The sequence below is a fragment of the Perca fluviatilis genome, chromosome 8, assembly GCF_010015445.1.
Source record: "Perca fluviatilis chromosome 8, GENO_Pfluv_1.0, whole genome shotgun sequence".
Classification (NCBI taxonomy): domain Eukaryota; kingdom Metazoa; phylum Chordata; class Actinopteri; order Perciformes; family Percidae; genus Perca; species Perca fluviatilis.
The window spans coordinates 29,407,665-29,431,798 of NC_053119.1; the positions used below are offsets into that span (position 1 = coordinate 29,407,665).

The following is a 24,134-nucleotide window of genomic DNA, read 5'->3' on the forward strand; positions in this document are numbered from 1 at the left end:
ATACTGTAAAAGCCGCAATGTGAATATTTGTTTATAAAAAAAAAAATCATTCCATTAATTTACATGGTGACAAACATCCAAATATTTGTATTTCATTTTAGGAGCTGCAACATTTTACCACAAGAGGGTGCTGTGCGCACATTGGTCAAGTGTCTTCCATGCACTCAGGGGTCTTCAACGTTTTTTTAAGCCAACTGAAACCGAGACGGATCAGGGACCCCCTAGTACATATATTGTATAAAATGAAGTTGCATATTAAACTGAGCCTACAATCACATGTGGGCGACCTAGAGCCTTTATACATAAATATTTAGTGCATACAATATTAAGCTATTAAAAAAGCCTAATAATTGTTGGCATGATTTTATAAATCATGTTTTAATGTTAAACATACATGTGGCACAGTGAATCCTTAGGGTTAACTGTATCTGTGGATGGCCTTAGTGACTACCTTACCTATAGGCCATTAAGCAGTGGGGATTTATATTTGTTGATAATATGTTGGATTCATGTGAAGACTCTACAATTTTGGAAAAAAACTTTTAAAAATTAATAATTTGAAGGCCCCCCCCTGCATTGACGCTGAGGACCGCCTAAGGGTCCCGGACCACCTGTTGAAGATCCCTGCTCTACATTATATTTGTCAGTAAAACACACTACAACACTTTTCATAATTTTCCTGGACTGTCGCTGACATACCTTTTCCATGTCCAATTAAGCAGCAGGTAACAGCTTGAAGTCTGAATATCAATGACTACAGAAGGGATTGAACATAGCATTTGACTTATGGTTACATATAATGTAGCCTTTGGTTCTCTGTTGTCATTTATTAAATCATTGAATAATAGACAAATGACACACAGACTACAGCCATACATAATATGTACGGTACATTTTCTGTTTCACTGTGTCTCAGGGTCAGTGCCTTGAATAATGTCTTTGATTCTCTGTGTGTCTGCCTGCAGCACTTCGTTGTGAGGGGAAATCTTTAGAGCAGCTTGGTAGTCTTGTAGCCCTGAGAAAACATGTCACAGGTAGATCAGCTGACAGATGACCTGTTCAGCCATTCAGTTATCATTTTGAAAAAGCATGCTACAGTGATGTATTGTTGCTCTAACATTATTAGTCCAGTCATTTTATGGAAAAAAAAGGTAGAACAAATTGCAACAGAAGTAAACTCAACTGATTTTGTATCCTCAATATGTCCTGAGTAAGGAAAAAAAAAGCCCAGAAGAATCCCATCAGGGGAAGGTTTCGAAAAAGACCCAAATATAGCCTAGTCATTATTTTTCTCACGTGAATAGGGTAAAATTTTTTACCTTTTTAGATATCACAATGAAAATTAATGAGTTGATTACTTGCATCACGACAAACAAAAAATGGAAAAAATGGGATGAGTCTGAGGGAAGAACAGGACCTACCTTTTGTCCTCTGAATTCTCCTTACCCTTGTCTCCTGTTCTTCCCTCAGACTCATCCCCCAGAAACCCAGCCCCAAAATCTCTGCAATAATAATTAATAAAGGCTGGTTTAAAGTACTTCTTCCTGCCTCTATGTATTAATGCTTATGGGTAGCCTAAATGGGTTCCATTCAGACCTTAACATTAAGTCTTTTACTGTTATATGTCAACAAGATTCAACAAGACATTTTCACCTGGCTATACCCAATGTTTAGATCTGTTGTGGTATTTATGCAAATTAGCACATACGTAATTAGATTATGCACCGTTTACCCATGTTAACAAACAAGTTCAAAAAACTTGTAATACATTGTTTGTCTTGATGTAAGTAATCAACTCAGTAATTTTCATGGGGATATCTAAAGGTTAAAAATCGTACCCTATTCACGTGAGAAAAATAATGAATAGGTGTATGAATAGGCTATATTTGGGTCTTTTTCGAAACTTTCCCCTAATGGGATTCTTCAGTTTTTTTTTTTCCTTAGTCAGGAAATATTGAGGATACAAAATCAGCTGAGTTTGCTTCTGTTGCAATTTGTTATAGGTTGACCCACATTTTGGTGTAAAATGACTGGACTATATGTCTTTAAAGGGTATCTTTGGTATTTTTAAACCTGGACCATATTTTCCCATGTTTTTGTGTCTAAGTGACTACATTTGGCTGCGGTGAAACAAGCTGCAATGTAACGTTAAAGGGCAATTGCACATCTACAATTTGTGTCCACTAAAAGGACTGTTTTACCCATAGATATAAAATTGTTCTATATCTATGGTTTTACCACTGACATGGTCAGACTATTATTCTAAGCGTCTGACAACATTATGAAAAGGATCCATACAGAGGTTGAACGTTTTGTTGAAGAGTAACATCCTTTTTTTTTTTAACCAGAAACAGCGCCAAAGTCATTTTATCATGTAAACACGTCATTCAAAGTCCACAGAAACAATCACCACTCTGGTTTGGTTGAAATAAATCCTTAATTCACCCATTTACTCTCTCTCTCTACACACGCTAAAAGTATTGTTTATCTAAATGGTGAGTTTGGTGATGGCGATTTCGGGGCTGTTTCTGGTTAAACAAAAAGGATCTTATTCTTAAACAGGTCTATCTCTGTAGGGATCCTTTCCATAATGTCATCAGACACTTAGAATAACAATCTGACAATGATATGCTGTCAGCAGCAAAATCAGCCTTTTTAATGGACAGTCCCTATTGCCCCGTAGGATTACATTGCAGACCGGGTCGCAGCTTTCTTGCTCAATACAGGACCAATTTCAAAGAGTCTTGTTAGTTCCTTAGACATCAATACATGGGGAAATACGGTCCACGTTTAAAAATAAAAACTACCCTTTAAACACAAGGCAAAAGTGTTTATTATAGTGAGTGTATCGTTAAAACCAAGAAAGTCCAAAGGTGTATAGTAACAAAAAGTTAAAAAAAATTCAAGTTGCTGTTCAAACCTTCTGCATAGAGCTGTAGCTGGCAGAAAGCAGATCCTCGGCGGACATGGGCTCTGGCTCTGGCAGCTTCATTGGCAACAACTGGTGGAGTCAACAGATCAAGTGCCTGTAGAGAGACATGTGGGCAGATGTTTACTCTACTCTACATAATAGCTGGATGCAGCTTCTCTATCAGAATAATTCACAGTGTGTACATAACTCATGCCAAAGGTGGTAATACAGTAGAAACTAAATCAAACGTGAGAAAATTTGATATTTAACATGGTATTTATGATATTGCACATGATATCAAACACTTTCAACATAATTACTATTGAAGAAATGAACTGTATAGAACAGACACAACTTATTTTGACTCTCTCCTTTCACAGAATCTTCAGGTATTATAAACCCAGTTATCTCTTACTGCTATTTGCAAGTTTCAACCAACATGCACAGTGAAGCTTTAATTAAATGTACTTTTCAAAATGCAGTAGAGTACAGATGAACACAGATAATGTATAATCTATTACTCTATTACTATGGAGATAGTACAGACCTGAGAGGAATCCTCAATGGCCTTGTGAAGATTTTTCAACTTCAGATGACAAGCAGCCCTGTTTGAATACAGGGCTGGGATCTTTCTGTTGAGTCGGATAGCCAGGCTGTAGGCATTCACTGCACTCAGGTAGTCCCCAGTTGCAAAATATTTGCTGAATGAAAGAGTCTATTTAGTGATTCCACGGTTGAGAAAAAATAAGTACTGTTAAATAGTTTTGAGAGCAGACTTAATTTCACTTACTCTCCTTTGTCCTTTAACCAATCAGGGTTCCTCTCCTCTTCTTTCAGGTCCTTCAACTCTTTATCATCTGCGTTTACTGCATGCCTGGCTTCAGCTTGTTTTTTGAGCCACTGATTGGTTAAAATATAAAAAGTGCAATCTTAGTGTTAATTCCACTCACAAAGCATATGGATTCAAGCTTAACGCAAACTTTACATTTAAAAATGTCTTCATTAGACCCATAAAAGAGTTGTTCCGTGCATAGACTCTATTTCTCTGCTTATACATGGAGCAAATGAAAACAACAAAATCTGTTAAAACCACTAACGGATCTATTTCGTCTTGTTTCTCTAGCACTGCATCACTGATCCACAACACATGTGGCTTCCGAGGAATAATCCTATGGATCTGTTCATGTCATTATGTATGTTGTTATCAATCTGTATTAATAATGAGCTCTTATGTTTGGTACCAGTAGTTGATGTAACTAAGCCATGTATATTTTAGGTTATGCTGAAACTGTTAAAAAGCAAATTAAATGTGTAATTTGTTAATTGCATTTAAGTGGTAGTTTGCAATTATTTATTGACTATCACACAAAATTAATCATCTGTCAATCACCTGTCTGTCCCCATACTGTATCTTTATTTAGGCTTTTCATCTTAAGACAAGCCACTTGTATAAGTACCAAGTAGAACAGTTTGGAATTTCATTAATTTCTGTTGTGATCTTGGGTTCACTGCTACGAAACGTTAAGACATTACACAGTATATTAATACAGTAATAACAGGTGCAACATCATGTCAGCGAAACCGACCTCCCTAGCGCACGCTAGAAGGATCCATAGACAGTAAAAATAATGGAAGAAGCTTCTGTGCCTGAAAAGTGAAGCCAATGTGGAAGTTATTTAAACCTGCATTCTATCTCATTTCCAACAGGGGGCGACACCACTGGTTGCAAAAAGAAGTTTTTTTTTAGAAGTCTATGGGAGAATGTCCCTTTTACTCAGTAAACATTTTCATAATGAGTTTATGGCCTCAATTGCTACTTTCAAGTCTTCTTCAATACAGCATGATGTTCATTTTGTAAATTTTGGTCCCTTTTATTTTTAAAGCCGATGGGATTGCATGGGATGCTTTAGGAGCGTGGCTACCCACCAACCTGTCACTCAGGACAGAGGCTAAGCTATGCTAACCATGGCACTAAAAAATGTAAAAAAAAAAAAGTGTTTACACAACTTTTCAAAAACATTTGTTCGTTACACACCGGGGCGTGACGAATAAATGACACGACAACGCAAAATATACACATCAAAACTATTCATACCTTGACTTGAGATTGGGTGTGAGCGGACGAGAGAGAGCGATTGGAGCAGAGGAGAGTTAACGTGTACAGTGAAGATATCAAGTACAGTACAGTAGCTAGAGTCTGCAGTTGGAGCACAAATAAATGCTGTAGCTCCTCAAAACCACTGGAGGTGTACCGTGTCTTGTTTCCCCGGCGGCTGAGCGGAGTGACGGGGGTTAGCTCCGGAGACTTCAGCCCTGTCTCACAAGTCGAAGCAGGAAAAGCTAACACTATAGCTACTGTAAGCTATTAATTGAGTTTCCTTTTACTCTACTCTTTTTATTGTGAAAGCTGAGAAAAGAAAGATTGTCTCTGGTAAACGCTGCCTTTGTCAAAGTTGAAAGGAGAAATAAAGTTTGAGGTCTATACATTCTATGGTTCGGACAACAGCCTTTTTGTTGTTGTATTATGATCCTCATACGTAAACAACACAACATGATTGGTTGATGTCTTTAATCGCGGTGCAAAAGCTCAGAAAAATCGACCTGGTTTCTAAAAAAAATAAATTACAGTGCGTAATGTTTTGCATTCAACAGCTCGAACATATATATTAGCGGGTGAATTAATAGTACAAATAAAAATGTCCCCAGTGTGTAAAAGACCTTAAAAGTGAAAAGGTACAGTATGATCAAGTAAGAGGATTTTTGTTGTTCAACCAATTTTACACTTGATTCCTAGTGGCTGATCTTTTTGAACACCCTGCAGATGACAGAAAAGGAAATTGGCAACTCTTACGTCTTCCTCCTCTGGCACTCTTGATTCCCTGAGAGCTGTTGGGAAAACTCGTGGGGTAAACGTGACTTGAATGTTTCCAGTGAGTCTTGGAGCAGGCAGGTTTGCTTGTTTTCTCTTGCTCTTCCCTTCACTGTTGCCTCTTTGGTCTAAATGCAAGAATATGTTCATTAACATACCAAAACCAATTATTGTAAGAGCAAATTTGATCACACAGGGAATTACTTACCCGGTTCGACAGTTCCTCCAACTGAACCTTCAGTCCACTTCTTCTCTGTCATGGCTCGTTTGTTTTGATTGTCTCTCTGACTTTGGAGTTTGAGTTGGGCTTCTTCCTCTGCTTTTTGTTTCTGTCTCAGCTGCCATGCTGCCAACTCTGCTGTGGTTTTCTCTCGCTCATTGTCCTTCATTTTCTGGATACTGTCTCTTTCCTCCTTTTCAAGCTGAGATCAAGTTAAACATGCTATATATAAGTCCTTCTAGATTTCACAGCAGATTTGCAATGGTCATTTTGGACACTGGGTGATGTGAGATATGAGTAGAGTGTGGTGTATGTTACTGCCATACCTTCATCATTATCTCTAGTGCATATTTTTTCTCTGCATGCTGTTTTTCAACCTTGGATCTGGACTCTGAAGAAAGCTTTTCCTGGTATGTCAACAGAGCCCTCTCTCTGATCTCCTTCTTTTTTTCTTTATCATCTGAAACACATTCACTGGTAGATTAATTGAATGTAAAAGTATAGGACACTTTTAGCCAAGTCAAGGGGACATTCAAAACAATTATGTCTTAAAACCAGTGGTCCCTTCTGAGCTGAGAGTTTGCTGATCTCTGTTTAACTATTTAAGAACCGAACCTTGGGGTTGAAGTTTGAAGTTTTCCCTGAGTTTCCCAAAAGATTAGAAGTTGAGGAGGCAGTGGCAAGCAGCAGTTAGAAGGGAAGGTTTTTCTGCCAGTGACATCTCTGTGGTCTACATTGAGGTGGTGATGGCGCAGTGGATATGACACATGCCTTCGGTGTGGGAGATCTGGGTTCGATTCCCACTGCGATACATCAACCAATGTGTCCCGGGACACTTCACCCAAAGCTTCTCCAGAGGCGTGTGATCACACACACACACACACACACACACACACACACACACACACACACACACACACACACACACACACGTTGGCAGTGGGCAAGGAGGGTTGATGAGATTAAGAATGCGGGCCAGCTATGCATCGGTGATGCGATACGTAAACTCAAAACCATTTTCATCTTTCTTTCTACTAGGACCACGACCACTGCTATGGATTGCCTGCATCTCCCACTGATCTAAAGGCCAGACGCAGTGAAGCGTTGGCTAGGGTGGAGCGTCTTGCGCGAGAGATGAGAAACGAACGAACGAGAACGAAGGGCAAGGAACACAGTACGTGGTCTTCTGCAGGATCTGAAGGGGAAGAACCTCATAAATGAAGAGCTGAAAGAGAGACTTGATTTCTACTCAGGTAAAATAAAAATAAAACTTTTTTATTTATATTTAATACTTATATTTTGCCATCTTCATTAGACTTCCTACTAATTATTTCAAGGGAACTTACTTATTAGTCGGTGCTAACTGAGTTTCAGATATTCAGATAGACCTCCTGTCAAAACAAAGCCACGAGTACTCCCCAGAGGGAGTTTGCCATCACTCTCCATCTGCATGGTCCAAAGGCAACTATCTCAGAGAGTCTCTTCTACTTGACCTCCCACATCCACGTACTTTGCAAATGTATTCTTAGTGTAATTAGATTGCACCTTAAAAGTAATACAGGTTCAAAAACATTAGATAACAACTTTTCATTTTACAAAGGTGGATGAGTTCTGTGGATGCAAAGTCTGGCCTCAACATGATGATGATGATGTTAAGACCTGTTGAAAAGAAAAAAAAGCATTAGACCCAGCTAAATACAGATGTGTGACTCTCATGTTGGCTTCCATGGCCATCAAAAAGCATGTCCATTACAATCCTCATACCCAGAAAATGTCTGGATTTGTAGATATGGGGGATGGACTGAATGAGACGGATGTTGCCACTGAGGCTCTTGTTTTTATGGTTGTTGGCATACAAGGCCGCTGGAAGGCTCCAATTATCTTTTATATGACCAAGTCTCTGTCCCACACACAGAAGGTCCTGGTTGTGCATGCGTTGGAGGAACTGCATCATTATGGCATAAAAGTGGTGTGTATGACAATGGATGGGCACTAATGAGAGGGTCTTTGTGTTAATGGATGCTTGCCACATGTTCCGTGCCAGCTTCAACATGTATGTTGAAGCTGGCAGGGACTATGTAGCAGGCATACAGTCCGATAACCAGCACCACTGGACAGATCAACTGGGAATACATTGTTCATCTGAACGATGTTCAAGCTAAAGATGGACTGCATGCTGCCAATGAGGTAAGTTAAGCATGTTAATTTTGACTCGCAGAAGATGAAGGTATCCCTGGCTGCTTACACTACATTACCGTCTGCTTTTTTTGTGTTGCAATTTTAAACTCTGATTTATGAGGACTATGGTTAGCTGCTCCTCAGATCTCTGCAGGTTAAATCGAGACAGCTAGCTGGCCAAGACTATCTGTCCAATCTGAGTTTTCTGTTGCACGACTATAACAACCTTTGAATGTACACGTTCCACAAAAACAAGTTCCTTCCCGAGGCTATTTTGCAGCAGCACCGTGGCTCCGCTCTGCGCTTATGTAAGAAATAAAAATAATCAGTCAAGCTGGCTGTGCTGTATGAGGATACAAATTATAGTTGAATAGTATTGTGTGTTTAGTGTGTTTAGTGGAAGAGCACTGTGACAGCTTAGTCATGCAAAATGAGAAAAGGATACTGTGCAGAAAGCAGCACTGTATGACAGTGGTCAGAAAGCAACAAGAGTGCAGCAACAAAGTTAATATCAGTTTGATATCAGTTTGACCATGAAAGTAAGTACTTCTCAATCTGTGACGGACAACAGTGGCGCATTGTTCTTTCTGACCATCAGCATAGCTAAAGTCTGTCTAACAACTGATGAAGAGGGCGTGTGCCAAAAGACTGGGACCAGTCTGTGCACCAACCAGGGGACGCCAAGTCTAAACCACGGTACTCCTCCAACTTTTAATAAACAAATCAAAATGCTCTTAGAGACTGATATATGAATTCATGTATAAGCCACAAGATTCAGTCTGATGAGAGAAGCCTGTGTGCCTGCTCAACTCGGACCCGTGTACATGTTTATGCTCTTATGATTTTACTTAAATAAATACTTGTTAAACTTTTAAGTCCTCTCCTGTCTACTTAGTGGATTTTAACACGCACAAAGTGGTGACCCTGACTTGATCCACTGAGTGGCGCCAGAGGACTTTCCCCTGAATCGAGCAGACAGGACGGACTCCAGTTTTTCCTTCACTCAAAACAGCGCGCTGTCAAAATAAGGTAAGCAGAGACCTGTTAATATCTAACTTCTGCACATTGAGCATAACCAAATTTTTGAGTGAAGAAGAACAAGAGTGCTGTTGGTAAATTGAATGAACTCTTAAGAGTATAAAAGAAAACTAAACAGTAAAATGAAATTGCAAAATAAGAACTGATAACAGAGTGAAAAGAAAGCCTGTAAAAAGCTCTTGGTCCACTGTGATCGGGGAGTTGGGCAACAAAAATGTAATCTAAATTAGACCTGTAAAAAGCTCTTGGTTCATTGAGACCGGAGAGTTGGGCAAAGCTAAAATCAAAGAGGTAAACCTTCGAAGGTTCAATGGTCTGACGAGCCCTATAAATTGGCTAATTAAGAGACTCGTAAAAAGCTTTTGATCTACAACTGGTCGGAAAGTTGAGTACATTGGATGAAATAAAACCGTAAAAAGCTCTTGGTTAGAAAAATCGGAGAGTTAGTTTAATTTGAATTAATTAGAGGAATCGCAGTCGGTTGGTTGGTAGATACTGTAAAAAGCCAATGGTTGTGAATTCAATGCAATGACAGAAAACGTTTTACATTTTGATACGGAGGCAGATTTTGAAGTATATTGTGAAGAGAATAAAATTACCAGAGCGCTGTTTGATTTTGAGGTATACTGTGAAGAGGATAAAATTAATAAGGCACAGCTTGAAGTAAAAACAATTACTAGTGAGGGTTCATTGTGTGAAGTGTCAGAACAGACAGGGGAGAATACTTTAGGAAAAGAGTGAAACAGTAACAGGTAGTGGTGACGAAGTGAGTTTAGAGCTAGACTCAGATTTTGAGAGCAACATACAGCAGGACAAGAGACAGACTGACATTTCAGAGTCAAATTGACACTTTGAAAAGCTGAGAAAATTGTTTGTTGAAAATATATATATATATATATATATATATATATATATACGGTTTCTTATATATAGTGTGTTTCGGGTGCTGTTGGGGACTGTATCATAGCATAAAGAAGTGAAAGATTGTGCATACAGTGCTGAAATGGAAGAACTGAAAGCTTTTCTATTGGTGAAACTGGGGAAGAAAGCACCGGGGGGAGGCAGCAGAAACAATGGGTTGAGACAGGAAAAAAGATACTCTGTAAGTGGGAAAAGGAAGGACTGTTGGCAGACATAGGGAGAGATGAGGGGAATGTATTGAGAACTTTGAATATCAGAGCAGAGAGTCAGGCACGAGTGGCAGACAGAATGGAAAGACAAAGGAAATAGGGAGTGGGGACCTGCATGGGGGCGTAAACAAAAGAAAGCTGTAGAGAAAGATGTCACAAGGGGGCTGACTGAACTGCTGAGTAAACTGAAAAGGAAAAATGATAAGTTGGCAACATCTGGTGGCACAACTGAAGAAGTACCAGAAAAGACTAATAATAACCCAACCACAGCCACTGCCAGCGTGTACCCTTCCCTGCCACAACCAACAGCACCTCCATCCTACGAGGCTGTAACAGTGGTTCAAGCTCCTGTGGTGCCAGTAAAGAGAGGTGTACTGGAAGTGAATGGAGGAGTTCTGGATCTGGACATCCCACAACATAACGTCCTGGCGAATCTGGTGAAATGCACAGCCAACCTGACTGACACAGTTGACAAACTAGAAAATCAAATGCAAAACACCAGAGCAGAAATGAGCCAGCTCAAGGGGGAATCCATGGTGAGGGACACAGTCACCATCAGGCCAAGGACCCCCAGGACCATCCGCTGAATCACTCCAACTGCCACCATCACAATCAACGCCTCAGCTCCTACCCCAACCTCAGTCCCAGAGCACTCCTAGAGGGGGTCTGCAAGTGAGACCACCTCTTTTTGATCGATTTGCAAATGAGTATGCCCCCTCAGATAAAGGCTCCCAACACTCTGACTACACCTTCTCCAGCCACACCTCAGCGGTTAGCTTGAAGGAATCAGGAACTGACGTATCCTCTACTGACGATGAAGATGAACAGCAGCACAGAATTACAAAACTTCACCAAAAGGGGTCCACCACACGATGGAGTCATGCAGAAACTGCAGCTGCAAGGTGTGTTTGAAGGAGAAGCGAAGGTCACGGATGAAGCAAGAACAGTATATGACCTTAGAGACAGACCCAAAAAAGGGGGGGCTGGAGCTTTCCCTATTATGGAACACCCCTCAACCAACTTTGGAGTGTATGTGCCATTTAAACACAGAGATCTGGAGGGGTTACTGGATGACCTCCTGCCTATCACCCAGGGAGCTGGACCATGGATACGAAAGTTGGAAGAACTTTGCCAGGGCCAAACCCTGTCCCTAGGAGATATGAGAGCCCTCTTCACCAGAGCCATGGGTGGTGATGAAGCCAAACGCCTGCTCAAGAGCCTCCACATCTCCAGACATGACCATGATGGAGACAATTTTGGGAACTACAGAGGAGTTGTCTGGGATGGGCTTCGTGATAAATATCCCACCAAGGCCAACCCAGAAGCCATGACAGGCCTAACCCTGAAACCAGGCGAAGACCCCATTAATTATCTTAACAGGGCTAAATCTCTATGGAGGTCAGCTTGGGGAGAGAAGTATGACCGCTCCAAGGCCACCATCCTGCTGTGGAGAGAGCGATGCATAGTTGGTCTGCCTGAGCCAGTGCAAAAACAACTGAAACTCACCGTTGGCCTAGCTCACCTGCCAGAAGAACAATGGTTGGCCCACATCTCCCACACCGACCTACATCGCAAACAAACAGCCAAAGATGATGAAGAGATGCAGCAATTGACCAAAAGAGCTCTGAAGCTACAGGTCTCGAAAGCCACTGAAGAAGTTAATGCCAAGAAAAAGGCTGTTAAACAAATGGCAGTACAATACCCTGCACCTGCAAACCAGATGGGAGCCCTCTCAGACTTGTTGATCGAAGTACATGATGCAGTTCGCCAAGCAGTAGGAGACGCCATGACTCGATCCTTTGAGTGGAATGTGGGAGAAGTCGAGGACCCCTCCACTGCCGCAGTGTACATTCCTAATCCACGGGGTAGGGTCTCTTCCAGAGGAGGTCCCCCCAGGAGGGACTCCTCCTGCTACATTTGTGGCAAACCAGGACACTGGGCTTCTCAATGTCACTCACCTCCCAATGGATCCAGGGGAAGAGGCTATTCAAGAGGAGGAAGAGGAGGAAGAGGACAGTTTGCTCCCAGAGGCGGGTACAGACAACCCACACAGCAACAAACTCCACAGGTGCCTAACCAAAGCCACCTGCCCACTCAGGCTTGGATGGGAGAACAATACTCGTTGAATGCACCATAAATGGAAGGAAACACTTAATGTTGGTTGACTCTGGGGCTACATATTCCTGTATCACAACTCAGCTTCCCTTATCATATGACAGCACTGTGGTGGTTGGAGTCTCGGGAATGCCACAGAAACAATTCTATACCACGCCTGTCCCTGTCACTTGGAGAACTAATTGCACCACCCATCAGTTCTGGGTGAAGAAGAGGGTGTGCATGTCGCCTCCACACCTCCCCCTCTCACTCCAGCCTGCAGAATTCTCCATATGGCCCCAGCGCCATTGCCACCGGAGGAACCTATCACCACAGTCTATTGGCTCAGACTAGATGGCACTCTCCCACAAACACCTGCTATACAGTACCAGTATATGCAGTGTAGAAAATGGATCTCTACACTACATCCATACAAAGCACCATTGGATGACCTCCATTGCACTCTCAACTACACAATCACTCCAGATGATTGCTACGATGACGATTGGGAGGCAAACATGGCACTCCTCACTCCCACCATCTCCACCACTTCCATGTTCATTGGCAAAGAAGGAGTTGCAGCTGCAGTTGACCTTACTGAACACATCCAACAGTGGTATCAACTAGGTACTGACTCGGCTCCACATATCACCCTAGCCATAGGATACGCCTATGAAGCCAGATCATTGGGACCAATGGTCAAAAGAGCCCTGACATTAACGTGGGAGGAAACCTCGTTGCCACGGATATGGAAGGCTAAAGAATACACAATACAGACTCTCCCAAGACCAAACTGAGGGCATCTCTCCTACTATCGCTGGGCTCTTGGACTCTGGAGTTCTAGTCCCCACCTGGAGTGACTGGAACACACCTCTGTTTCTGTCTCTGTTTTCTGTGACAAAAGGACCTGGAAAAGGATGGAGAATGGTGCAGGACATCAGACCCATCAACCAAGCCACGGTGCCAGATGTTCGGCCTGTTCCAGACCCATACTTGGCTCTACAGAACATCATTCTCACAGTTTTTTCACTGTCATTGACCTGGCCAATGCCTTCTTCTGCATCCCACTCCACCATGACTCTCAACACATATTTTCTTTCACCTTCTGTGGCACCCAATACACCTACACCAGAATGCCCCAAGGCTACAGAGACGCCCCTGGCATTTTCAATGACGGACTCGGAGAACACCTAACCCAACTCTCTCTGCCAGAAGACGTCATCCTGCTCCAATATGTGGATGACATTCTCCTTGGTGCACCCTCCACTGAGCTCTGCCTGCAAGCTACAGGAACCATCCTGTCATTTCTTGCATCCAAAGGTTATAAGGTCAAGAAGGAAAAAGTCCAGTGTTGCAGGAGGAAGGTTGCCTTCCTGGGAAGAGAAGTCTCTGCCACAGGTCAAACCCTATCCAGCCAACATCGAGAATCCATTCTCCAGCATCCTCGTCCAGAAACAGTACAGGACATGTTGTCTTTCCTGGGTTTGACGGGATACAGCAGAAACTATATCCCTGATTACACCCTCCTCATCCAACCACTCAGAGACCTAGTGGCTGAAGCTGGAAACCGAAACCTAAATGCTCTCCTCCAATGGTCTCCTGAAGCTGAAACTGCCTTCTCCCTCACTAAGGAAGCACTCTCTCAGGCCACCATATTGGCTGCACCTGACTACACCATTCCATTTCATCTTGATGTTTCTGTCAAGAACGGACATGTTAATGCCGCTCTTTTCCAGAAAAAAGGGGGAGACAGGTTAGTGCTAACCTACCACAGCTCAAAATTGGACACTATTGAACAAGGACAAACATCCTGTGCTCAACATCTGGCTGCACTATCGAAAGCTGTCCAAAAAACTACCCACCTGGTCATGCATCACCCATTGCAGATCCACACGGACCACCGAGTGACCGCATTCCTGCAGAGCAATGCATTCACGTTCAGTACTGAACGAAAACTGAAAATACAGAAGGAGCTGAGACAACCCCACATCACTTTTGTAAAATCAGCCATCAATTTGGCAGACAAAATGGGACACGGACAACCCCACAGCTGTGAAGAAGTGGCAGCACAAGAACTGAAACTCAAACCCAGACCGACCAGAAGCTAACCTCTGCCAGATGCACAACATTGGCTGTACACAGATGGATGCTGCTACAAAGGAGAAAATGGAAATGTGGCTGCTTATGCGGTGATGGAACAACACGCAGACGGTACAATAAGAACCGGCGGGACTCAGGAATAATACCACAACCTGCATCAGCACAAATGGCTGAAATATTGGCACTCACAAAAGCACTGCAGTGGTCAAAAGGGAAAAGGGTCAATATCTACACAGACTCAGCATACGCACATGGAGCGGTGCATATAGATGGACCACAATGGCAGAAGAGGAATTTCCTGACCACCAGCAAGACTCCTGTCAAGCACAAGGATCAACTGGTAACCCTACTGGAAGCAGTAAAAGCGCCAGCAGCAGTGGCAATAATGAAGTGCAAAGGACATGACAAAGCAGACACAAGGGTGGCAAAAGGAAATGAAGCAGCAGAACAAAGAGCCAAAGAAGTTGGAGGGTACACTCCCAGACAAATGACACTGCAACCAGAGGGAAGACCAACAGAACTAACCACAGAAAACATAAAAGACATCCAAGAAGAGGCCAGACCATATGAACATTCAGAATGGCAGAGAAAAGGAGCATGCAAGGATAAAGACGGCATTTGGAGGTCACACACTGGACACATAGTGGCTCCGGCAAAGCCAACCATGCACGGCCCCACCCGTGAGGGAACCAGAAGAACCCTGACAAACATGAAAGAACTATGGTGGCACCCATGGATGTCAGACATCATCACCAACTGTTTGGAAGAATGTGACACATGCAACAAACACAATAACAAGAAACCATTCAAGGCACCAGCAGGAAAATTCCCTGTGCCTACAGCCCCCTTTCAAGACATCACCATAGATTTCACAGATATGGGGCCAGAGAACAGAGTAGGGGGAAAAAGGTATCTCCTTGTAATGGTGGAAAGATTCACAAAATGGGTTGAAGCGATACCAAGTAAAGATGAAACAGCACAGACAGTTGTAAAATGGCTGAAAAATGAACTAGTACCCAGATATGGCGTACCACGCACAATCAGATCAGACAATGGATCTCATTTTGCTAACAAACATCTACAGAAAGTAGAAGAGGCATTAGGGATCATACACAGATATGGGTCAGTTTATCATCCACAATCACAGGGATTAGTGGAGAGGGCCAACCAGACACTGAAAAGAAAAATCGCTAAAGCGTGTGAAGGTACAAGGTGTGAAGGTACTGACTGGAAGAAAAATGCCAGGCCCACCCAGGGATGGAGGTCATATGCCATCCCTGGATGTGTGTAAACAAGAATATGATGACTACATGAAGGCATTGACCAGTCTTACTTCAGTTTTATCTGAACAGGTCGCCAGAGCACAGGCCCCGGGAGAAGAGGAGCCCCGGAGCAGTGTCAAGGTAGGTGACTGGGTGCGAGTGAAAGTCCACAAGAGAAAGTGGACCAGGTGGCTTGGACCGTACGGGCGAGGGGAGGTCACCTCACACTCTGTCCAAGTAAAAGGCAAGGCAGGAGCTGCTTGGCACCACCTGACACATTGTGCCCCAGCACCTACACCTTCCCGTGATTTGAGGGAAGTTAGAGCTGATTTGATCAACAATGCCACTCCCGTTCAAACTTAGGCAATCAGGCCAAGGGAGTGAACCCAGACCAAAATACTACTATGGATGCACATGGAAGGTCTGGATAGGTATGCTAATATCTACAGCCATACTCGTTATGTTGTTATTTTGGTTCATAGATACCAAATATGACAGAGGAAGAAGGGAGGTTCAGGTGACTAGAACAAAGGGACAGATCACATTGTCATTTATTAGGGGAAACACAGGCACAGTCCTATTAGACCTATGCGACATAGTGCCATGCACCACCAAAGACAGGAGAGAGGAAGTCATATACATATGCGTCACGACCAACTCAGACAAGTGGTGTGGCAGTTGGAAGTGTGCCATAGCTAACACAGGCTCAGATTGGGGAAATGTGGGATGTGAACCATATGATACAATGCACCTTACGATAACACGTAGGGACCTGAAATCCAGACTGAGTGTCGGTAGAAAGCAGGAAGGACGATGCCAGGAACGGAAATGTAATACTATATATGTGACGTTGAAGGATCCAAAACCAGAGGATGCAGGGACTTATGTTATGGGATTGTATGCTGAAGGGAAAGATCCATTAGGACAGTTCACCATTCAAGTCACAGACCCATGGAGTAATAGTACACTGTCCACATCCATTACTGTCCAGGTTGACGCAATGAACACAGGTATGGGTGTCCTGAAAGACTCTAAAGGGCCATTAGTAAAATATTTGAACCTAGAGGACTTTACCATTGAGGAAAGGTTGGAGATGGAAACTGGTTTCACACCCTCAGGTAACATGTGGCTCAAAATGATGAAATATACTGCTAGAACGCATAAAATGTCCGACTGTGTTATCTGTGCTAAAGCAAGACCTCATTTGGGGACAGTACCATTCCCACTCTCACCGGTGGACGACCCTATTGGTTATAATTGTATGTTAAGTCTTTACAGTGATGTGACCATGGAAAGTGATGTCTGCAGGACCCTGTCTCTCCTGTATCCCAGAGTGCGTGCAATACAACTGCCTCCAGGAGTGGTCGCCTACCCTGGTAACTGTACTTGCATCACACAATCCAACAGCTCTACCATGAATGTGAGACACCTACCTAAAAAGTTTTGTATGTACACCTACAACACATCTTCGTTCGTTCCCAATGTCACACAGCCGATGTTTAACAATCAGAGTAAGGGACTCGCTGATGTCTGGTGGATGTGTGGGACACAGCCCCGCCTTAGACCATCCTTAGCTGCTAAATGGGGGGGCACCTGCGCCTTAGTGTCCCTATTATTGCCGATTACCATGCTTCCTATTAGCGCAGGTAAGCTAGAGGAGACAGTACAGTCTACCTATCACAAACATTCCTTGAAGAGGGCTAAAAGAGACACTGACTTGGGTTTTGGTACCTGGGGAGACCCAAGCACCCCGTTCGGGTCTATAGATAGTAGGGTGTATATAGATGCAATTGGAATACCAAGGGGTGTACCAGAGGAGTTCAAAGCTCAGAATCAGATAGCAAAGGGTTTTGAGTCTATACTGCCCTGGATAACTACAAATAAGAATGTGGACTGGATAAACTATATATACTACAACCAGCAGAGGTTTTTGAACCGGACTAGGGATGGCCTGAGGGGTGTGTCTGAACAATTAGCCACCTCCTCACTCATGGCACTTCAGAACCGTATGGCACTAGACATGTTGTTGGCAGAAAAAGGGTGTGTGTGCCACATGTTTGGAGATTGTTGTACATTTATTCCCAATAATACTGCCCCAGATGGTAGCATCACTAGAGCCTTGGAGGGGTTGACCTCTCTAGCCAATGAATTAGCAGAGAACTCGGGTGTGTCTGAAAACCCCATCACCAGTTGACTGGAGGACGTTTTTGGCAAATACAAAGCAATTGTGCTCTCCATGCTTATGTCTGTGGCAGTGTTTCTGGGCATATTGGTGTTGCATCCCTTGTTGTCGCACTCTGGTGAACAGATGGATTGATGTGGCTCTGACCAAAAAAAGATCCCCATAAGATGCTCCTCCAGCGTACTCCATGCCCCTGTTGGGGATGAAGGACGGTGATGAGACTGATTCAGACAATGAAGGAAGTGAATCACCAATGTAATGCTATGCTATATTAACCTTGCTTCTTCTTCCCCTAGTGCGGCAAATTGTTTACCAGTTTGAGGGCCATATAATCCTAAACTTAGTAGTATTCACACCTGAGGTGTGAAAAGGGGGATCTGTAAGAAATAAAAATAATCAGTCAAGCTGGCTGTGCTGTATGAGGATACAAATTATAGTTGAATAGTATTGTGTGTTTAGTGTGTTTAGTGGAAGAGCACTGTGACAGCTTAGTCATGCAAAATGAGAAAAGGATACTGTGCAGAAAGCAGCACTGTATGACGGTGGTCAGAAAGCAACAAGAGTGCAGCAACGAAGTTAATATCAGTTTGATATCAGTTGACCATGAAAGTAAGTTACTTCTCAATCTGTGACTGACAACAGTGGCGCATTGTTCTTTCTGACCATCAGCATAGCTAAAGTCTGTCTAACAACTGATGAAGAGGGCGTGTGCCAAAAGACTGGGACCAGTCTGTGCACCAACCAGGGGACGCCAAGTCTAAACCACGGTACTCCTCCAACTTTTAATAAACAAATCAAAATGCTCTTAGAGACTGATATCTGAATTCATGTATAAGCCAGAAAATTCAGTCTGATGAGAGAAGCCTGTGTGCCTGCTCAACTCGGACCCGTGTACACGTTTATGCTCTTATGATTTTACTTAAATAAATACTTGTTAAACTTTTAAGTCCTCTCCTGTCTACTTAGTGGATTTTAACACGCACACTTAGCACCGCCCAAGACTATTGTGATTGGTTTAAAGAAACGGCAATGAACGAGAGAAAGTTTTTCTTCCATCCCGGATTGCTGTGTGGACTAGCCAGACCCTCCTCCGCAACGCTGTGAAGGGAGGTCTGGCAATGCGAGACTAATGGAAACATGAAAAATAACATATGTTGTGTATGGTGATGATCAGATGCTTGCAGCTAATACAAACATTTGCTTTTAGATAATTTACAGGCTTTTTGACATAATGACCAGCCGCAATCCCCATGCCAAAGAGTTCAAAGCTCCCCTGTGTTCTTTGAATTGGACTGAGAGTTCTTGTTGAGAGGCAAGGAATACTTGATCAGTTTGGTGATGAAAGATGGCACACCCCTTCACCGATCAAAAGGGTTTTTTTCAATTATGAAGCTTCTGTTCGTCATTTGAGTTCAAAAGTTCATATGATGCTCTCTTCTCTTCTGACTTTTTGCTGTCTACTCTTTTGTTTCTGTTTGAATTATTTCATCTTTAGTGTTTCAGTTCATACAAGTGTCAGACTGGTATGTATGGCACTGTGTTCATATAAACGATTTTTGATGATATGATAACCTTGAAATATCACGCAGTATACAGTATTACATTTATACGCTTTATAATTGAAAGTATGTAAAAAGGTCTTCCTTTTGAAAATATATTTTTTCACTACAGTATATAAGCAAATGTACACCATATGATAATACCACGATAAACCATGAAACGGGTATATGGCTGCAACCCTAGTTCATATTTTCTGCTTTCCCAGTTCTGTTCTAAAAAATGTTCCTAGTTGCTTTAATGTCCTCGAGGTAAATCCTTTATTTCAAGGACCCTGCCACTACATACTCCTAAGGAGCACCCAGTAATTTTACAGTATTCAATTTCTTAGATTGACTAGAAAACAAATCTTTACCAACCAGGAATGTCAAGGGAGGTTAGAGTTAGCTTCTTAAGATCCAGCCCAGAATGCTTTCCCAAAAGTCTCAACAGTATTAGGTTTTTAAAAATAACTACAGCTTTATGTGGAAAAGTCAATTTACAACTTTCAATGAACAACATTAATTGGTGCTTTCTTGAGGTATCTTGGTTTGCATGATCATATTGACAAAATATTTTCTTTTCTTTCTAATCTGTTATGGGGTTCATCATCAATATAGACACCCTGATGTTGATGATTCCTGAACAGCTAGAGTTTCAGCGATTTCACTAATCGATTGAGACAGGATCACTTGGAGCTCCTCTTCAATTCAATCAGGGCATCAGGTAGAGATTTCATGAGTTCATGAATTGTCTTCAGATAAGTTGCTGTCATTTGAAAAGAGCAAAGTGGAACTTTGCTGATTTTCTACTGGCAAAAAGCCCGACGGATGATGCGAAGCAATGCGTTTTGCATCATTCTGCGGACTTGTGACATCAGTTACAATTCAATTCAATTTCATTTCATTTATAGTGTCAAATCCCGACAGGAGTTATCTCAAGACACGTAGAGTAGAGTAGGTCTAGACCACACTCTCTAATTTACAAAGACACAACAATTCCCACAAGCAAGCATTTGGCGAGAAAAAAATCCTTTTCACAGGCAGAAACCTCGGACAGACCCTGGGTCTTGGTGGGCGGCCATCTGCCACTGCTGATTGGGACACAAAAACACTGATACAGATATACAGAAATATGATTCATAATAATAATAATAATAATAATAATAATAATAGGCTTGTGATTGATGAGCTCCACTGGAGGCATGAAGGGAGGATGGGTGTTAATTATCTGCATGACACAGAGCAGGTGGAAAATCAGCAAACTTTCACATTAAGTTTTGTGTGTGTGTGTGTGTGTGTGTGTGTGTCTTTGTTTTTTTAGGGGGCTGGAATAACAATCCTACTGCAGGCCAGTTACAGGGCATTTTCCGCCCCCTGATGGTCCGGTGTCTCTCCAAACACTTCAGGCAACGTGGCGGCACAGGATGAGACAGTGTCCCTGTCTGTTGTTGAGATGTCCTCTGCTTTGCTAGCAGAAGAAACTGAAGAGCTTCCATCCCCTTTTGCTGAACTTCGCTGCAGTTGCATGTAACCATAGCTACCTACCCACCCACTTTGGTGGCCTAGTCCTGTCATGAGTGCCATGGGAGCTTGGTGACATGGATGCTGTACCAGCATCATTTGAGCTGAGCTACCACTTGCTTACACTTAAAAACAAAGGCCGGTTTACACACTGGATGCGTCGCGTGAGCGTGTCAGTTACGTGGCGTGTCCGATTTTATTTCGGCTCCCATGTTAACAGGTTAGAGCTTACACACTGCCTGCGTAACACGTGCGTCTAGAAATAGGACAGACGCCTATTATTCACGCGACACACAAGTGTGTTGGAAGCGTTTCCAGGCAAAATAGAATAGGAAAAGATGGTTATATGTCATTTAAACACAAATACATATTAATAAATGACATGTTGATGTTTGAAAGTCTCTAGGTTTTGATATAAATGCACATATAAATGTAATAAAAAAACCTGATTTTCTAATATTGCACCTGTGAGTACAGAACGAAATATTCTGTAGCCTATTTTGCCGTCAATACTGCCAATTTTGTCTTTGCTGTAATCAAATCAGTATACATTTATGTTTAACATGGTATTTCATTTTATCAATGGGAAACATACATGTGTCCAGACAAGACAAGCAGCAGCAGCACCGCATCAGACACGTTTCTGGTGTGAAAAGACATAGAAATATCCACACAGCCACCACGCAGCTGACACGCAACAGAAACGCCACGCTCACTCCACGCAGGCAGTGTGTAAGTGGCCAAAGGAGGGTTGATGATTCCTTCTTAAGGGTCAGTGAAGGTGGTCAGGTCAGCTGAGCGGTTTATTCGCCAGTTTTCATCGGGGCAAGTCGTAAAAGTGTTTGTCCGTGCTGAGATTGGGTCAGAGGATGTCTTTCTTTTAAAGGAGCACATTCAAGAAACGCAGTTTTCGGAATTGACAATCATAATTTTTGGCTATTCTCATTAGTTGTGTCTGTCTTTCACAAACTAAGGCTACACCACGTTGCCAAACTGAACACTCTTGCTATTACAGAGTGTCAATACCCGTAAAAAACTGTGCAAAACAGTTCTGTTTCAAGGGTTTTAGCTCCTATCCTCGTGTTCTGTAAAATGCCATAACTTGTACAGGACAAAATGTAGAAACTTGCACATCAGGTAAAGCCGTAACCATATTTGCATTTATATGTGTATGGTATAAAAATCGATACAGCATAGTATCGCAGTATTTTCCGTGGCTTATTGATTGCGCTGCAATCAGGTGTCTTGCCAGAAACTCTCTACATGAGCTGCAGCCGAACTGCGACTGATTGAACCTGCAACATTTGTGTTACAGGTTGAGTTTTATAAAAACAAAAAACACACATTCAGGAGGTGCTTTACTTCAGCCATATAAAAACGGCCTGTGAACGCACAGTGCCAGTTCTGCTTTCAAATGTTTAGTTAAAGTAAAAGGAGAGGCACTCAGCACAATGTGCTTTAATGTGGATATTTTCAACTTTAATATAATGCTTGATAGCTTAATGTAATTGTAGGTTTTCCTCTGAAGTAAAAGTACACAGTAAGTTAGTAGTAAAGACCTACAGTTGGGTAATTAAGTGCTTTGGGAGCCTTCTATAAGTTATTTCAAGTACAATGGTTCTGGAAAAAGCTACAAGCACCTACCGGCCCATTCCAAACGCTGCACTAGTTATATAAATTGCACATGAGAATTGGTACTAGAATAATATAATCAGTTGCCTTTTTAGTCCACTAGATGGTGCAATTGAGTTATTTTTTATATTAAGAAATGTATCTTTTTAGATAAACTGGATGTTTTAGGACATAATTTGAAAATGGAAAAGAGGTAATCATTTTTTATATATTGCAGAATATCACAATACGTTTAAAATTGCATTAAGATTGTATCGTGGGGCCTCTGTTGATTCTCACCCCTATTTAATTTAATATTGTGTTATATTCAATATATTATACTACTATTGTATTGCTAATTATACTGTACATACTATTGTTAATAGTTAATATAATATGTTTGTATTACTACCATAACATACTCATTGGGTGGAACATGTGCTCGTTCAAAAGTTGTTTTAGTCGTGCAACAGAAAACTCTGATTCGACAGATAGCTGCAAAGATCTGAGGAGCAGTTAACAATAGTACTCATAAATCGACCGGAGTTTAGAAATGCCAACACAAAGAAAGCGGAAGGTGACGGACATCCGGCCAAAAATGAGGGACATTCAAAGAGATAGATGGCTTGTTTTACGGTTGAGTAAAATGACTACAAGGTCAGCCAGATGCTCTTACTTGTAGTTATCATCAGATGCTCCCACACTTTATTGGTCCTCTTTGACAAACTGATGACTGCAACTCCATTTCCAACTTTAGCTGTGCTTCTGTCATCATCAACAGGTTCAAACAGGAAGGCTTCAAACAGATATGGAGGGTAATGCACCTGTGCAGAAAAGAAAGTGGAAAACATTGCATAGTGTATAGTGCATTGTGTATACCCAACTCCCTTTCAAAAATCGTGCTCTTACATTTGTTTAAACTTAATGTGTCTATACATTATAATATAAAGACATGGCTGTGACGTTAAGAATGTAATCTTTTGTCTATAGCTAACGACTAACCTTAGACCAAGAAAGGTAATGCTAACGTTATATCCTAGCTAGTTAGCTATATAGCTACAGTCTAATGATTATATCCTTGTTATGTTCTTTATTCATGAGTATCTACTAACGTTACCGTTACGTGATATGACAAATTAAAGCTAATAGAGCGTGTCACGTGTGACAGCGACATACAATTAAAAAGGGTCCACAACGTGTAGCTAGATAAGCTAACTTTACCTTGAGGTATTCTTCTGTAGAAATGATGTCCACTTTCTCAACTTTCCTTCCTTTTAAAGGCACACTTATGAAAACCGTCGAGTCTGTCTGTGTCCATGAATAGTCTGTTACTAGCAACGGCATTTTCGGCACACCTATTTTTTCGTGTCACCCTGCTGTTTGTTCTTTTGCCCGCACAACTTGGAAGCAGCAGCTCTCCAGTTGTGGTATTCTGCGATAAAAGAGCCGTGAAAGGGAAAAACGTCAATGGGAAAAAAAC

General features: G+C 42.1%; 1 protein-coding gene and 1 long non-coding RNA gene across 3 annotated transcripts; one reads left to right on the forward strand and one right to left on the reverse strand.

The window, feature by feature from the left end:
* Positions 1 to 495: 495 nt before the first annotated feature.
* On the reverse strand, positions 496 to 24,134 carry dnaaf4 (dynein axonemal assembly factor 4). 2 transcript variants are annotated; one of them, XM_039809741.1, is made up of 10 exons: positions 23,876 to 24,134; positions 23,331 to 23,478; positions 7,597 to 7,659; positions 6,327 to 6,460; positions 5,989 to 6,202; positions 5,763 to 5,908; positions 3,702 to 3,811; positions 3,459 to 3,612; positions 2,921 to 3,026; positions 496 to 1,015 (listed from the first exon to the last, which is right to left on the reverse strand). In XM_039809741.1, the coding sequence occupies exons 1-10, from the start codon at positions 23,996 to 23,998 to the stop codon at positions 903 to 905; spliced, it is 1,311 nt and encodes a 436-aa protein (XP_039665675.1). In that variant the 5' UTR covers positions 23,999 to 24,134; the 3' UTR covers positions 496 to 902. The 2 variants fall into 2 exon arrangements, with proteins under 2 accessions (XP_039665675.1, XP_039665676.1); XM_039809742.1 differs by lacking the exon at positions 7,597 to 7,659 and having other exon boundaries at positions 23,876 to 24,133.
* Positions 8,719 to 17,434, forward strand: LOC120564608. The gene is made up of 3 exons (XR_005640127.1): positions 8,719 to 9,207; positions 15,893 to 15,943; positions 17,072 to 17,434. It is a non-coding gene; the product is annotated as an uncharacterized LOC120564608 (long non-coding RNA).